Source organism: Gekko japonicus, unplaced genomic scaffold (genome assembly GCF_001447785.1).
Source record: "Gekko japonicus isolate JY-2015 unplaced genomic scaffold, Gekko_japonicus_V1.1 scaffold5103, whole genome shotgun sequence".
Classification (NCBI taxonomy): domain Eukaryota; kingdom Metazoa; phylum Chordata; class Lepidosauria; order Squamata; family Gekkonidae; genus Gekko; species Gekko japonicus.
In genome coordinates, this window is record NW_015168818.1 from 8850 (window position 1) to 24183 (window position 15334).

The 15334-nt window shown below is 46.7% G+C and overlaps 1 protein-coding gene across 1 annotated transcript in view; it reads left to right on the plus strand.

Moving 5' to 3' along the window:
• Positions 1–1240: 1240 nt before the first annotated feature.
• The window catches only part of KIAA1644 (KIAA1644 ortholog), a gene marked incomplete at its 3' end in the record, with an annotated part of 34187 nt that continues 20093 nt past the window's right edge, over positions 1241–15334 (plus strand). The window contains exons 1-2 of the mRNA XM_015415733.1: positions 1241–1341; positions 11083–11182. Coding sequence (XP_015271219.1) covers positions 11116–11182 — 67 coding nt within the window. The remainder of the gene's footprint in view (positions 1342–11082; positions 11183–15334) is intronic.

A 15334-nucleotide genomic window follows, 5' to 3' on the forward strand; every position in this document is an offset into this window, starting at 1 on the left:
GACGGCTTTCCCAGCCTCTGCTTGAAGACATTCAGCAAGGGAAAAGCTCACCTCCTACTCCCAGTAGATTGATTCCGTTGTCAAATCACAGTTACTCCTTATGTTCCTTTGCCTTTCTTGTCACTTGTGCCCTTTAGATCGAGTCTTGCCATCTGCAGTGGGATATCTGTTTGGGAGAGGCTCCATTTGGGACTTAAAAAACAGTTTGGGATCTAATTACAGATGCTAGAATAACTTTGGAAGCAGCAAAAAAAAAAACCTCTCGCTCATCCAGTAATGGTTGCACACAGTTCGGTATATGATAGTCTTGAATAAGATGACTGTTTATAAATGCAGGTGGAAGTAGAAGGCTTGGGCAAGTGAAATATATGTAGGGCTCTGTTTACCTGTTAATCACCGGAATAGGCATAATTCATCAGCTGGAGTCAAGGAGCAGGTGCTGGGATGTGTTTAAAATAATTGACTGGAATATTTATATTTTGTTGCTTGACAGTCTATTAAAAGCGGTTATCTTCTTTGCAAACAGAAAATAATGTAATGCACAGGCATGCCGCTGCTATCGTAGAAACGCGGTGTGTTATATGATAACGTGATGTATGATGCTGCTAATGGAAATCAGTAAAAATTTGGAACAGGTTTCTTACGTTAACGGGAATAGCACAAGACAAGTTGGCGAGGGAGGGCCACCCAGTGTCACTGCTGTAATAGAAGAATCTACGTGGAGTTACCACAACTGTCAGTTACCATTGATAAGAGGAGCGAGATACGTCCGCATGAACGGAAAGCCATCAATATCAAGAGAAGGTTGTTTTCAGTGGTGCTATCTTGGCTGAAGAATGGCCACCTTCAGCAGACACCATTAGACTACATCGCTGTCCGCATTCTGCCTGATAGTTATCCCCTCCTGGTTTACTAATGCTTTTAACCAACGTTTAAATGTCGGTCCTGATCTTCCTTTTTGTTTACCCCCATTTGTCTGTTTTCGCAACATCTAGCTTTATGTCTTTTATGGTACCATGGTTATCGGATGAGCAGCATTTACGGGGTTTGTTTGGGACGAGGGTCATAAAGCAGTCGCTGTTGCCTCAGTGCAGTTCAGAGTCGAGGCTTCCAAGGCCCGGCTCTGACACCCCCCTTGCTGTTTAACAATAATGGAATCCATCTAACTGTAAAGAATATTTTGCTTGTGGGTTTTTCTTTATTCTTAGGACGTCATCTCTGTTCCTGTTGTGTTCTCTACAGACAGACTCCAGCATCTTAACCTGTGTGGTCGCTTACTACTCTGGTGACAATGCCCTAAAAGTGACATATACCAACAAGCAATAATTCATCTTATGAAAGGTATCATTTATTATTATTTACTCTTGATCTCCTGGCAATAAGCTCCTCATAATAAACTCATAAAAGGCAGACAGAACTCAGACACCACAGGAACCAAGGCAGTAGCCCTGTGCAAATGGGAGCAGGAAGATATTAGATCGGGAAGATATTGGGGCAGAGGTTCTGAAAGTTGGCCAGTGAGACATGACTACTTATATAATCTCCATCCAGTCCTGAGAGATGGTGCAAAGGCACCTACGGTCTCCGTTCCACCAGTAAATCCTGTGCAACACCAAATCAGTGAGGAATAAAATTTCACTCTTCGTAGGCTCCTGGAGGATGTAAAATGTACCTGACTTGCATGACAGAAAGTGAGTTTGAAGAAAATGATGGGGTGTGTCTGATACTGCCTGGTTGTGCTGTCCTTCATCAGCCCTTAACAGGAGAATAAGGCAGCATTGGCCATGGCGGCTGTCATCATCCACGAATCTTCCTCTTTTGACAGATTTCCTGGGCACAATATAGCCGGCGTTCATTGTGTGTTCCTTATGTTAGATTCCAGGCACAAATTGGGTTTTCCGCTCACGTACCAGCCACCTACTTCCTTCCTAGGCGCCTGGCAAAGGTAACCTCAGGTTTGGTGCTGGAGATAGCCAGATTGATTGCTCTGAGTGATTTCAGCATCCTTTCCTATGGCAGCCCTGGATTTCATAGCCCCCGGGAGTGATTTCAGCATCCTTTCCTATGGCACCTTGTCTGGGCCAGCCCTGGATTTCATAGCCCCCAGCCACTATTGGTGCATCTCGGGTTGTGACAAGTCCAATGCATACCGAAGGACATGCTTCGGACTTAAACTTTTGCAGTGACTCTTTGGGGGATGGCCTAGTCTTGGGACTAGAGGTTCATCCTGCACTGTGGCTCCTCAAGGCACAGGTGACTGTGACTCAGGCACTCTACAGGAGTGAAGAATGGATTAAAATGGTTCAGTCAGACATCAGAGACCGCCAATAAACAATGCAGTGGGACTAGTATTACAGAGCATAGCTCAGCCACCAGAGGGGGTGCAAGGGAAACCAGTGACACCCAACAAAATGCCTCAGATGGTTGGGGGAATCAGAATCCAATTAGGCATGACTTTCAGACAAGGTAAGAAGGAGAAGGAGAAGAAAAAGAAGAGATTTATACCCTGCCCTTCACTACCCGAAGGAGTCTGAGAGTGGCTTACGATCTCCTTTCCCTTCCCCTCCCCACAGCACACCCTGTGAGGTAGGTGGGGCTGAGAGAGCTCTCCCGAGAACTGCTCGTGAGAGAACAGCTCTGAAAGAACTTGTAACTGACCCAAGGTCACACCAGCAGCTGCATGTGGAGGAGCAGGGAATCAAACCTGGTTCTCTCAAATTAGAGTCCGCACTCCTAACCACTACACCAAACTAGGGAGAGAGAGAGAGAGAGTGTGTGTGTGTATATCTTGGGGGGTGGGGATCAGGTCTTCCTTCTATTTCAGGGCAGTCAGGATGCTCCAGAAGACAGTGTAATGCCTTACAAAACATGGATTCCTGATAAACTGTCAGAAGAGCCAACTATCATCTTGGCAGGTCATCTAGCACCGGAGTGTAATAACTGAATTAAAACAGACACAGAGACAACCTAGACTCTTTCTGCCCCCAGGCAGGGCACAGAAGGTGGTGTGTGAAGCTGGTGCAGTCAGAACAAGGGGCTGCAGGGCAGTGTTCCCTCTAAGCTGTGCACGTGCGCGGCTGCTCATTAACCCAGGAAGCCCCGCTCGGCAGCAGTCTGGAGCCGCACAGGGTCTTGCACTGCCCGTGGCCCATTTTAAGATCACAGCACTTATATTCTGCTCAGGATACGAACTGCTACGCTTAGGGTTTCCAAGTCGCTTACTGCTAATAGCGGGGGAGAGTTGGTCCCTACCCTAGACATTCGTGCATGCGCTTTGTGTGCGCGCCGTGATAATGTCACCTGGAAGTGACATCATCACGTTGGGCACATCGTTGGCTGACGCTCTAGCAATCAGCCTGGAAACTCTATGGTACCATAGAGTTCAACACTGGAAAAAAGGGGGGGCATTTAAATTTCTTAGGGGGCACTGGCTAACGCCACCCGCCCTCTGAGCCTGGCCCTAACACCATGCCAAGCAGCAACCCAGCAGAACTGGGGGAAGGGAGCAGGGTGGAGAAGGAACAGTGACCCATGGGGCAGCCATGCCAGCAGTACCTGGCGCAGCCCTGAGCTACACTGCAGCTTCTGCCCCCCAGGCCTCTACCCAAGACGCCAACCCCACCTCACCGTGGCCCCTCGGGGCACAGCTCCTTCCCCTACATCTGCCACCACTCGGGCCCTGGGCTCGATGGGAAGTTGTGGGGCCTTGCCAGTAAGTCAAGGGGCCTAGCCCCGAGATGCCCCACTGTAGCCACAGGCCTGCTTCTTGGGCTAACATGTTCTTTCTCCTGGCATATTCCCTGCTGACCATGAAAAGCTGTTCAGACCACCCTCTTTTTCCCTCACACACGTTGATAGCCCAGTACTGTTTAGTGCCAGCATCGTGGGTCGATGGGGAACTAGTGCAGACAGAAACACCTGCACACTGGGATTGTGCTGAAATCCTTTCCCTGCAGCTACAGCTGCCCGGACTTAATCTTCCAGGGATAAACATCTTTTGGTACTTGGCTGGCGTATACAAACCTTATTGTAGGCAGAGCTCAGAGAATAGCTGATGGTAGAGCAGGGCAGAATTTTCAAAATGGGCCTAGTTCCAAACTGACAGTATTGGCTTAAGAGGTGTTAAAATATCGGATTTTTTAAAAAATTGTATTTTCCATCTTTAAAAAGCATGGGTGTGAGAATAATGTTATCTGGGAGCAAGGTTAGTGGTCTGAAAAATATCATTTGCTCCGTTGTCACCTCCACAGAGCATTATCTCAATAAACATCTCTTGGAAACCCTATTCCATATGGTGAGACTCTTGTTTCCTGCACAGAACCTTTTAGCGGGGGAACCTCTGCCCTCCCCGGGGCCTGGCCACCCTAGCTCCACTCAGTAGGAGGGAAAAAGTAGAGGGAGCTTTGCCAGGGTTTTTACCCATTTACAGGGATCTGTGATTATGGGCGTGGGCGCAGGTCTGTAGCCAAGAACATGCTCTCTCTCTCTACAAGGAGACCTGCTTCCATACCAGGAGAACCACATCTTTCTCAAAAAAGGCAACAGTGGAACATAGCAATAATCTCTTTGCCGTTTGTTGTTTGTAGTTGGTTATTTGTTAAGAGTTGTTTATATAAAATTTTTCAATAAAATTTCATTAAAAAAAAAAAAGACAACAGTGAAAATCCAGCATTCATTGAGACAGGACCTCTGCTGAGGGACAGTAGAGAAATGACTTCACAAGCCAGCCTCTTCACTCATCACCTTGGCATTGTTCCAGGAGTTTTGGCTATCCAGGGATAGATTTGTTGGCATCTCAGGACAATGCCGTGGTATTTTCTCTCAGTCAGATGCCCAGATTAGTGTGAGAGCCAGTTGGTGTAGTGGTTAGGAGCGCTGACTCTGATCTGGGAGAACCGGGTTTGATTCCCCCACTCCTCCACATGCAGCTGCTGGTGTGACCGTGGGTCAGTTACAAGTTCTCTCAATGCTGTTCTCTCAAAGGGAGACCCTAGCCATGGGACAAGAGCGGGATATCAAGTCTAATGTAAATAAAAAAAATAAATAAATAATAATTGCAAAGATGACCAACTCAAACAGGAGGAGGCAGAAATTATATGTTTGGCTCTTGGGTGGTTTTCCAGCATGGTTGCCATATTGATGCTCTACTCTGGAACTCCCATGGGCTCTGAACAATTCCCGTCTGTGGGAAGCTTTTGCTGCTCCCACATCCCAGCTGCTCCTTGTTCCCCACCCCTGGCTAAAGGTTGCCTTCCAGCTGTTCATCAGGCAGTGGGCTGTAAAAGAGCAGCAGGCTTTGCCTTGAAGGCAACGCTTGCGTTGTCCTGTTGACGCACGGACGTGGAGGGTGGGTCCCTGGCTTCCCTCAGAGTCAGGGAGCCTTGGGGTTGCTTTGACTGTTTGGACACTGAGCAGCAAGTGAAGTTAAGCCAAAGCTTTTTTCAGGACAAGTTACTTATGCAACATGAACATCAAGAATATGCAACTGCACTTGGAAGGCATAGCTGAAATGGTGCAGAGGTTAAAAAAAAAAATGCAACCTCAATCGGAAACCTTCCGCAGTTCAAAGGCTGAAGCCTAGCACACTCTATAGACAAGCAGCGGCCTTAGCTTCTGTTATACTCAGGGTTGCCAACTTCCAGGTGGTGGCTGGAGATCTCCTGGAATTACAGCTGGCCAGGCTGAAGCCTAGCACACTCTATAGGCAAGCAGCCGCCTTAGCTTCTGTTATACTCAGGGTTGCCAACTTCCAGGTGGTGGCTGGAGATCTCCTGGAATTACAGCTGGCCTCCAGAATGCGCCGATCCAGAGAAAATGGCTGCTTTAGAAGGTGATTCTATGGCGTTATACCCTGCTGAGGGCCCTCCCCACCCTTCGCCCCCAAAACCTCCAGGTGTTTCCCAACCCACAGCTGGCGACCCTAGTTATGCCATCAACAGGAGGTCTCTCCGTTTTGAGATGTCTTTCGGTGCAACATTTCTTAAAAGGAGCATCAGCCCCTGATTATCCATAGGTTCTTGTCATGGAGGCTGCACATTCTACAAGCTTTGACCAGGCCTCCCTTTGAGCACTTGGGCACAAAGGGATTTCCTTCGAGGTCTTTAAATGTTCTTTTTGCTAGCAGTCTGAAGAGGATCCAAAGAGGCTGAAGAGGATCCAAACTGGGCGTGCGATCACTAGGGGACTGTGCATCTTCCATAAAATAGCGATTTTACGCCCAGACGCCACAGTCATGCCTGAAATGAACTTCGTACACCACAAATCAGTGGACCATCTACCTGCCTTCTTTTTGCCCAAAACTTCTCACTCTAAGAACTGGCACACTGGACCTGCACAGGGGCAATGCATAAATGCCAGAAGAGAAGATTAGCTGATCACCCTGTCATGGGGAACATTTTAGCAGTTAGCATCCCTCAGAGAAGGATGAAGGGTAGATTTCATTAGAATATACCATTGCAGTAGCACTGTGTAGCTTTTTTGCTAGGGGGGGAATGACTCAGAACTAGGGTTGCCAAATGGGGGCAGGGGGCGGGGAAACCCCCACTTTGGAGGCCCGATTTCCGCCGCGGCGGAATCAGGCCCCGGGGGGAACTCCGCCCCCAAATCTGCGTCACCAGTGGTGACACAGCCACGTTGCTGACGTTGGGGACGTGGCTGAGCTCGTCGGGGGGGAAACCATATGGTTTCCCCCCCGACGCGTTCGGCCACGCCCCCAAGTCCGCAACGTCGCCCGCCATCCAGTGACGTGGCGGCGCCCTGCTCCCAACCTCGTCGAAGCCTCCCCCGCCGGTAAGTTTGCCAGACTTGGCAACCCTACTCAGAACCCAACTCCGAGCTGACAACCTAGTCAGCTGGGAGTCAGCTTTTGACCAACAGGCAGTCGCAAACTTGTTGAACAGCTGTTCAGATTTCTCAATGCAATCCGAACGCAACCCTGTTTAGCTCTCGATTTGATTGCGATTGTCAAATGGAGCAAGTTCAGCTGCTGGAGAAATGTACAACATCCCTGCTTATTTGACAAAACACTGTTATGGGTAACGTTGTATAGTTGACTGGTGGTAACATCATACACTGAGAAGTCCCAAGATGAATTTCACTTCAGCCATGGACGTTGTTTTCCACAGTGCCCTGTTCCCGCTGCCCCCTGCAACAGAAGGATAATACCATTTTATTTCACAAGAATACTTGCAGATTTTACTGAGATACAATATTCAAAGGCATAACGAGTATTTCTTCATAAATAGTTACGCTTCTCATCAATGCACATGGTGCTTTATGACATAAGCAAAAAAAGCGGGCTGGTTTCCACTGTGGGCAGATTTGTGGAATTAAAAGGCTTGTTGTAAGCTAATGTATTCATTGTTTGGATTGCATTGCATCAGGAAAGGTTCTGAGATTGGTGTTCGGTTTGAGGGAGGAACTGGAGAGAACCCTTTTTAGTCTTTTCCGAAGGATTGCATGGCCGTTTGTATTTCACTTGTCACATAAAAAAAAACACACCCCACTATCATACCCCCTGGTGAGGCTGTGGGGAAACGCTGACATTTCATGAAGTCGGCTCTCCGTTCTCGGAGCCTGGGAACTAACAAATTGTTTAGACTCCTTGTAACTTGGTAACAGAGAGGAATGAGACAACTTTATAGAAACTGACCCTCTGGGAGAGGAATAGAGCGAGGAGATGAGGACGGTTATCATATTGCTCTCTCCTCCTTTCCTTTATCCTTCCAGCAAGAGCCCGGTGAGGTAGGTCGGTCCTCTGGCGAGTTTCCATGGTAAAGCAGGGATTTGAGAGGTGTCCCCCGGACCCCAGCATGTCACTTGTTATGCTGTGCCAACTGTCACCTTGCATGTTTTGGCTTGGAGGGGAATCGCATGTTTACTTACTCCACAGTAAGCATAAGATGTTGCAGCTGGCAAAGACATTTTGAAGCCTCACCTGGGAGTAGCATTAGAAATCAACACGGATCCTTTTTTTTGGGGGGGGGGGTGCTTCTTCTTTTTTAAAGCAAGTTCCAGCATCAAATCCGTAGAGATTATTTTTAGCATTCTCATGGAGTTAAGGCCTCTGGCTGCTCAAGACCGTGGTCCATTCTGCATCTGGCATTCGCTCCACGTTTTATCAGCACATGACCTGGTTCCCCCTTGCCTCGGAATATCTGTTTTGATTGCATCGCCTCAGATCCTGGTTTCTGCATTGGCTAGTGTCAGCTTGCCATCTATTTTGTTTTCAGTGCTGGCTCCTGCATTGGCATGCAGATTTTCCTGTGTCAGTATTTGCCCCAGCGGTCATTAGCTGCCTGAGCCAAGTAATTCATGGCAAGGTGATAAAAACAGAGGGGAAAATAGGGGCAGGGGAACTGAGGGAGATCAGTGAACCCGTGTCAAGTCGTCTGCTTATTGTTCCCTTCGACTAGGAAGCGGAGGGAGGAAAAGGTGCCGCTCAAAACCACCTTCAGATTACCTGGGGCAACACTGTACTGACTGCGAAGTCACCCTCGAACAGCCATAAATCTATGCAGAAGGTACCATAAAACCCAATAGACAAAGAAAGTGAAAGCAGCATGCATGCAGAGGGAGATTAACCTCCCATGTGACTTTGGAAAAACTGAGAGGAAACAGATGGGTGCAGAATCAGCCTAAGAGATTTGACACGGTTTCCTCTCCAGGTTTTAACAAGGACTTAGACTTTTTTACCCACTGTAAGTGTTAACTAGCTTAGCAAAACTAGCAAATTACCTTTTTTATTTTTCTCAATCAAGATTTGACTTTAACGTAGTTACATTTTGTCCTGTACTTCCTGGATTTCATGTCCCTTTGACCCTGCTGTTTGTTTGTCATCCTACATTTATTGATTGACTGATTATTACAGTCAATGACCAGCGGAATTCATCCAGGTGTAGTGGTTAGAGTATTGGACTATGATCTGGGAGACCCAGGTTCAAAAACCCACTCTGCAATGGAAGCTCACTGGGTGGCCTTGGGCCAGTCACTCAGCCTAACCTGCCTCACAGGGTTGTTGTGGGGATAAAATGGAGGAGAGGAGAATTACGCAAGCTTCTTTGGGTCTCCATTGGAGAGAATGGCATGGTATAAATAAATAAAATGCACCCAAAGAAGTGAGCTGTAGTCTATGTTAGTATCATCATCATCATCACCTAGCATTGTATATAGAATAGCCAGGAGATCCTAAGATTATCTGGCAGCCAGAAGTTCTAGCTCTTTAGCATTATGCACCACTAGGTGGTGAGCTAGACTTGTTTCAAGGTAAGAGACGTTTCAGAGGTGGTTTGCCATTGCCTGCCTCTGTGTCCCGAGCCCTGGTATTCCTTGGAAGTCTCCCATCCAAATACTAGCCAAGGCCAACCCTACTTAGCTTCCAAGATCTGACAGGACTGGGCTAGCCTCGGCTACCCAGGTCAGGGCTCTGTGTTGGGAAAAAAACCTACTTAGCTTATAATGTGGCACTAGACCTCCTGTTTGTTTTAACTCCAAGCAGTAAGTATTCAGGGGTCAAAACGAAGACCAGGGATCATGAGCAAACCTCCACAATTAAATGGCCAAACAGAATTTAAAACATGGCACTGAATATTGTTGTTACTGGGTAGTGGGCGCTGCCATTTTCATGTGGCAGCACACCACTTCTGGCAAATAAATCTGATTGCTGACTCTCTGTGCCAGACTTCAATTGGCCACTCAGGTAAGAACTCTCATGAAGAAGTATAGGGCTGGGTCCAGTAAACACACATGAACACCCATAAAGCTGCCTTATACTGAATCAGACTCTTGGTTCCTCAAAGTCATATGTTCTACTTGGACTGGCAGTGGCTGTCCAGGGTCTTGGACAGAAGTCTTTCACATCACCTACTGGTAATGTCTATCAATGGAAGGGATTTCCATCAGTGGAGCAGAACTTTCTTGCTTATTGAATCCCACTGCAGACCCCAATCGTTCCTGAAACGCTGTTCTTGGGGTACGGGGTACCCCCAGGAACTGCATGAGGGGTATGTCGGAGATCTGCAGTGGAATGGGGAATTAATGAAAATCACATGCACCCTTCCAGTATTGGACATCTACAACTGGATCAAACCCATTCAAAAAAGTTCTCAAATATAGTCTCATGGGAATTAATCTATCACAAAAGCATTGATAAGTTTTCCCACACTCTAGTACACGTACATTCACACATGGGACTCTTCTCGGCAAAGTAACTATTAGCACGTTCAGCCACTCTGATGATAACAGACCTGTCCAGGTGATTCTTGAAATAATAAGCATACCACCTAGCCACATGTGGCCACAGTATCAGGGCTTCTTTCTTCTCCATGTGGCCCCTTCTCCTACCTGTAAGCAACATCCTGTGTTAGCATCAGAAGTGACTCCCGGAACAGAAGTCAGTCACCCTCGAACAGCCATAAATCTATGCAGAAGGTACCATAAAACCCAATAGACAAAGAAAGTGAAAGTGCCATGCAGTGTAGAGGGAGATTAACCTCCCGACGTGGCTATGGAAGAACTGCGAGGAAACAGATGAGTGCAGAATTAGCCCGTGTCTCAGGGGGCTTTTCACACATTACCAGGGGTCATTTCGTAGAAAAAGAGGTACAGGAGCTCATTAGCATAACTCATTAGCATAACTTATTTGCATATGCCACACACCCCTGACATCACCAAGTGTGTCAGAAGGCAACACCCACCATTCAGGCTCCACTGGACTGTTTTGGATTGCTAGCTATTGGGCGGGGGAACGTGCAGAAGAGGGAGAGCTTGTACCTGAATAAAACTTGAAGGTGCCACTGGACTGTTTTGGGCGGGGGGGGGGCCTCTGCAGCTTACCTGGCTGCTTCTTGCTCTGACTGAGGGCTGCCGGGAGCGGGGGGGGGGCTTGTTGCATGTGCCCGCCCCCTGGGCTCTTTACTGCCGGAGCTCCGCTCCTGTGCGCTCCTGCAGGAAATGACCCCTGCACATTACCATTTTAGGCATACAGTTTTGAATGGCTGGGTAGTTAAACCTGTGTTTATATACCCCCCCCCCCCAACGTACTGGCCTTGTTCCCTAACTTTACAATGGCGTCTTGTTCCACAGGCAATTCTCGAACAGATCAATGAAAACAAAACGATGACCAGTTGTGGTCTCCAGTCCTTGAATACGCTGATGGTTGTATTTTCTGTGCTCCTACCAACAGGTAAGGATTTTGTTAGAAAAAAAGATAATTGTAGCTGTGTTATAGTTTCTTAGAGTAAAGTTTCTTGTAGCTCCTTCAAGGTAAAAGTATTATTTCATGGGCTGTAGCCTACTAAAGCTCATGCCACAATGCCTTCGTTCATTCTAAGGTACTGCAAGACCTTCTCCGCTTTCTGTGTGTTAAAGCTCGCCCGGTACGACTTGGGAGGGAGTACTAATTGGTTATGCCATAGCCAATCCAAGAAATTGCAAGTTTAACAAGGTTGTGTTTAGTTAAAATGTATTTAGTTGCTTTACTCCAGTTTTCATCCACCAAACGTAACCTGACTGATTAGTAGCCCCAGGTTCGTGGTGTATCTCTCCATCCTCATCAGTAGATCCATCCGGTAAGTTCAGCAGAGCTACAGTAGACATACTCTGTCCTCAGCGTGTGCCGAACTACATTTGCATTTACCATCAACCAAAAGATCCACATAACTAATACATGCCCCTTGTGCCACATCACCAAACACACACATGCAACGATATAAGATGCAACGACTAATATTAAATACGCAGCTATAACCTTTTCAATTTACCAGAGTACTTCAGAGCATGTAGGGTTATCGCTCCATGGCCACTGTTGAACTTGAGCCAGCCCTTGCATAGCCAGAGGGAGGGGAAGAGCTTCCATCTTGTCTTGCTCTCTCCTTAGTATGAGGCACAACAGGTTGGATGAGAGATTGAGATGGCCCAGGTGCCTGGAAGGAGAGCAGGCTGTCTGTGGAAGAAGCTGAGTACCATCCCCCGGGGGCTAGCTTGCTCTTGTCCTGTGTGGCCCTGACCTGGATAGCCTAAGATCTCCTGAGACCTCCAAGGAATACCAGGGTCATGACACAGAGGCGGGCAATGGCAAACCACTTCTGAAATATCTCTTGCCTTAAAAACAAGTCTAGCTCAGCACCTAGTCGTGCATAATGCTAAAAGAGCTAGAACTTCTGGCTGCCAGACAGTCTTAGGATCTCCTGGCTATACTATACTATACTATACTATACTATACTATACTATACTATACTATACTATACTATACTATACTATACTATACTATACTATACTATACTATACTATACTATACTATACTATACTATACTATACTATACTATACTATACTATACTATACTATACTATACTATACTATACTATACTATACTATACTATACTATACTATACACAGCCCAAGATCTCAGGGCTCCTGAGACCTCCAAGGAATACCAGGGTCATGACGCAGAGGCAGGCAATGGCAAACCACCTCTGAAATGTCTCTCGCCTTAAAAACAAGTCTAGCTCACCACCTAGTCGTGCATAATGCTAAAAGAGCTAGAATTTCTGGCTGCCAGATAGTCTTAGGATCTCCTGGCTATACTATACACAGTGCCATACGATGATGATGATGATGATGTCCTGTTGGTGTTACATACTCCTCTTTGTAGCCAGCTTGCTCTTCTCCCAGCAGCATGGAGCCTTTAGAGAAGGGTGATAGATTCTTGGAGAGGATAGACCCTTTATTTCCATCCCTGGCACAAGGCCCACATCTCAAGGAGGTTCATAGCTTTCTTGTCCTCCAGTCCCTTCCGGCTGCTCAATGTGGTAACCACCTGCCAACCACAAGCACTATTGGGTGATGGCCATACCTGCTTTTGTGGGACATAAGGTAGCAGCAACATGGGGGAAAGTATTCAGAAGAGCCACATGTGGCTCCCAAATCACTGATTGAGTATCACTTGGTTAGGATAAGCATTGTGATGCAGATGCTAATCCACATTTCGTTGTCATTATTGCCTTGTGCATGAACAGATTTCCTTGTTGGATCTTCAAGGAAGCTCTTCTTTGTGTGTGGAATACTCCAGCATTAGCACATACAAGTTCACTATTTTAATATAACCAAGTTCTGAATGGTCAGGTGGTCAACGAGCTCTATATCTCCAGGAGTTTCCCAATCTGGATCAGGCGACACTGCCCCCCATCCCCCACTAGTGGCTAGGGGCATGGCTCTTTTTGTAGAAAAAGCCCAGCAGGAACTCATTAGCATAATAGGCCACACCCAACACCAGAAACTCATTAGCATATTAGGCCACACCCCTGCCAGCACAGCTCATTAGCACATTAGGACGCACCCCCATGTTACCAGAAGTGTGGTTATCCAGCCATACCCACCTTTTGTTTGTTAATCTGTTTACCTTGTTTGTTGTCAAAACCCAGGGCTTTTTTGTAGCAGGAACTCCTTTGCATGTTAGGCCACACACCCCTGATGTAGCCAATCCTAATGAATTTCTGCTGTTGGGTGTGGCCTATTATGCTAATGAGTTCCTGCTGGGCGTGGCCAACTTGGGAGCCAGCCGGACATTCCTGCCCAAAAATAGCCCTGGTTAGGGGGATCCAGCAACCCTGTTGCTAATGTATATTGCTTTCAGGTACTTAAGAATTCCTTCTGCACCCCTTAGCAGTCCCAGGCAGATATCACAAACAGGAGACTTGTTGGAGCGGTGACAGGGGTGGGCAATAGATTTTGCAGTCTTGATGCAGGTGGCAATGTTCCCTCTAAGCTGAGTTAGTGTGAGCCAGCTCACAATTTTTTAGCCTCCGGCTCACACGTTTTTGTCTTCACTCAGGAAGGAGGGCTCCAGAGCAAGCTAATTTATGCAGCGGCCAAATTGCCCGCTCACAGCTTTAATGCCAGTAGCTCACAAAATAGAATTTTTGCTCACAAGACTCCGTAGCTTAGAGGGAACATTGGTAGGTGGTTCTACTTCCTTGGACGAAAATGGTTCTAACATGTAGGATTGCAGAGAACAGACTGAACAAAGTTTTAAGGATCAGAAAGAAGGTCAAAGGGCTTCAGGTGGAGTGAGGGTTGGTCCCCTGTAATGTCGACGGCATATTCCAGATGTGCACAACGTTTTCTTGCTGATTTGCAAAAGCAAAATATTCAGACCTATCGATAACATGAGACTGGGAGGCAGGTTGGATCCATCTGTGCAAATTTTAATGCTTTTTTAAATTTTAAACTTCACATAAAGTCCACCTTTCTTGCTGAGCCCAAGATTGCACAATTAAAAAGAATACAATTGGAAAAATATACAACTGACAAATGCAATATAAACTGGATTGCAGAATTAGAGAATGCACTAGAAAAACTGGAATGCACACTATAAAGCAGGATCACAAAACTGAAGAACAAATGTAACATAAACGGTTTAATATACACAATGAAAACTGCCTAAAATTTCACAGATCTTTTCCTTTTATAAAAATATCCTTCTCAACAATTCAGTTCTATACATTTTGTGGAACAATAACAATATGGGAATGTTGCAGGCTATTCCACGGGGGGGGGGAGCCATAGGAGAAAATGCTCGGGTATACCAGCAGCTGTTGATCTTTCACCTTTGGAGGGTGTGCTTCAGAAGGCTTAGCTCAGATGAGCAAAGCTGCCACAGCAGAGCACATCAGGGGAGGCAGTTCTGTAGCTATGTAGGTCCTGGTCTGTGAAGGGATTTGAAGCTAACAGCCATCCCCTTTAATTGAACTCTGGAGCCTAATAGGTAATTAATGAGGCGATTGCAAAATAGTTGCCTCACTCCTGCTAGTAATCAAGGTGCAGCATTCTGCACTGGCTGAAGTTTCCAAGTTGTTTTTAAGGGCAGGCCGAAGCAAAATTGCATTGCAACAGTCTAGCCTACTGGGTCAAGGTAGGGAGCCATCTTCTGGGCAAAGTGAACGTGGAAGAAGGCGTTTTTCTGGCAGGTGTATTTAACTTGCTTCTCCAACCACTTTGCTGGGTCCAGTATCATCATCATACTCTTAATGGAGTCACCAAAGGGTTGTTTGCACCCCATCAAAAACGAAAAGCACAATACACATCAAGACCTCAGCCTTCCTGACCAGCATCACTTCTGGGTTCAGTATTCAGTTTTTAGCCATTTAGCCGTGCCATAGCAGCTAGGCACCGGCTCCAGAATACTTAAGAAGCGCCCATGCTCTAGACAAAGAACTATAGAACTTGAATGTTGTGAATATTTCGACAGGCAAATCCAAATTCATGAATGATTTTTCCTAATGCTTCAATAGGCTGGCATGGCCCACGGTATGAAATGCTGCTGATAAATCCTGTAAG